The sequence below is a fragment of the Mandrillus leucophaeus genome, unplaced genomic scaffold, assembly GCF_000951045.1.
Source record: "Mandrillus leucophaeus isolate KB7577 unplaced genomic scaffold, Mleu.le_1.0 Scaffold113, whole genome shotgun sequence".
In the NCBI taxonomy this organism is placed as follows: domain Eukaryota; kingdom Metazoa; phylum Chordata; class Mammalia; order Primates; family Cercopithecidae; genus Mandrillus; species Mandrillus leucophaeus.
The window spans coordinates 5,853,356-5,854,146 of NW_012099543.1; the positions used below are offsets into that span (position 1 = coordinate 5,853,356).

Sequence of the window (791 nt, forward strand, 5' to 3'; positions counted from 1 at the left end):
GCATCTTGGTTGGATGCCAAGAAATATAACAGTACAAATAAAGCCTTGAGGAAACACTTTTTTTTTTTGAGATAGAGTCTCACTCTTGTTGTTCAGGCTAGAATGCAATGGCACAATCTCGGCTCACTGCAACCTCTACCTCCCAAGTTCAAGAGATTCTCCTGCCTCAGCCTCCCCAGTAACTGGGATTACAGGCGCCTGCCACCACCCCCAGCTAATTTTTGTACTTTTAGTAGAGACAGGGTTTCACCATGTTGGCCAGGCTGGTCTTGAACTCCTGACTTCAGGTGATCCGCCCACCTTGGCCTCCCAAAGTGCTAGGATTACAGGCATGAGCCACCGCACAAGGCCAAAACACTCTTATTAAAATGACAAATAAGACAAATTTTGTCTTATTGAAAGACAAAATGATACTTCTAATGTAAAGTTAAATTGCGACAAAAGGCATACATGATAATTTAGAAAACAAGAAGTGTAGCTCTCAACTCTCCTCTGGGAGGGCTTTGCCATTTGATCCTTTTATGGGATATGGGGCAGGGAAAGGTGAGTGAGAGGACAGGCAAGGTGGGAAGAACAGCTGGAAGTAAAGCCTAGACGTGAATGAGAACAAGTTCACCAGTGTCAGCAGGGGCAGAGATTTTGCACTGGGAAATCTGAAAAAAAGAATAGCACATTAAGAATAGACATGAACTTCCTATGAAGACATTGTCAGAAAGCCATGAAGAGGTTTCAAGTAGGAGAGTTAAATGAGGTAAATGCTCAAGATTATTTATTTGACAGTCAGGACATTT

The 791-nt window shown here is 42.7% G+C and overlaps 1 protein-coding gene across 1 annotated transcript in view; it reads right to left on the minus strand.

Annotated features, from left to right (window-relative positions):
* Positions 1 to 590: 590 nt before the first annotated feature.
* The window catches only part of DPPA2 (developmental pluripotency associated 2), a 40,063-nt gene continuing 39,862 nt past the window's right edge, over positions 591 to 791 (minus strand). Inside the window, exon 8 of the mRNA XM_011995609.1 lies at positions 591 to 653. Within this exon, the coding sequence (XP_011850999.1) occupies positions 591 to 653 (63 nt within the window). The remainder of the gene's footprint in view (positions 654 to 791) is intronic.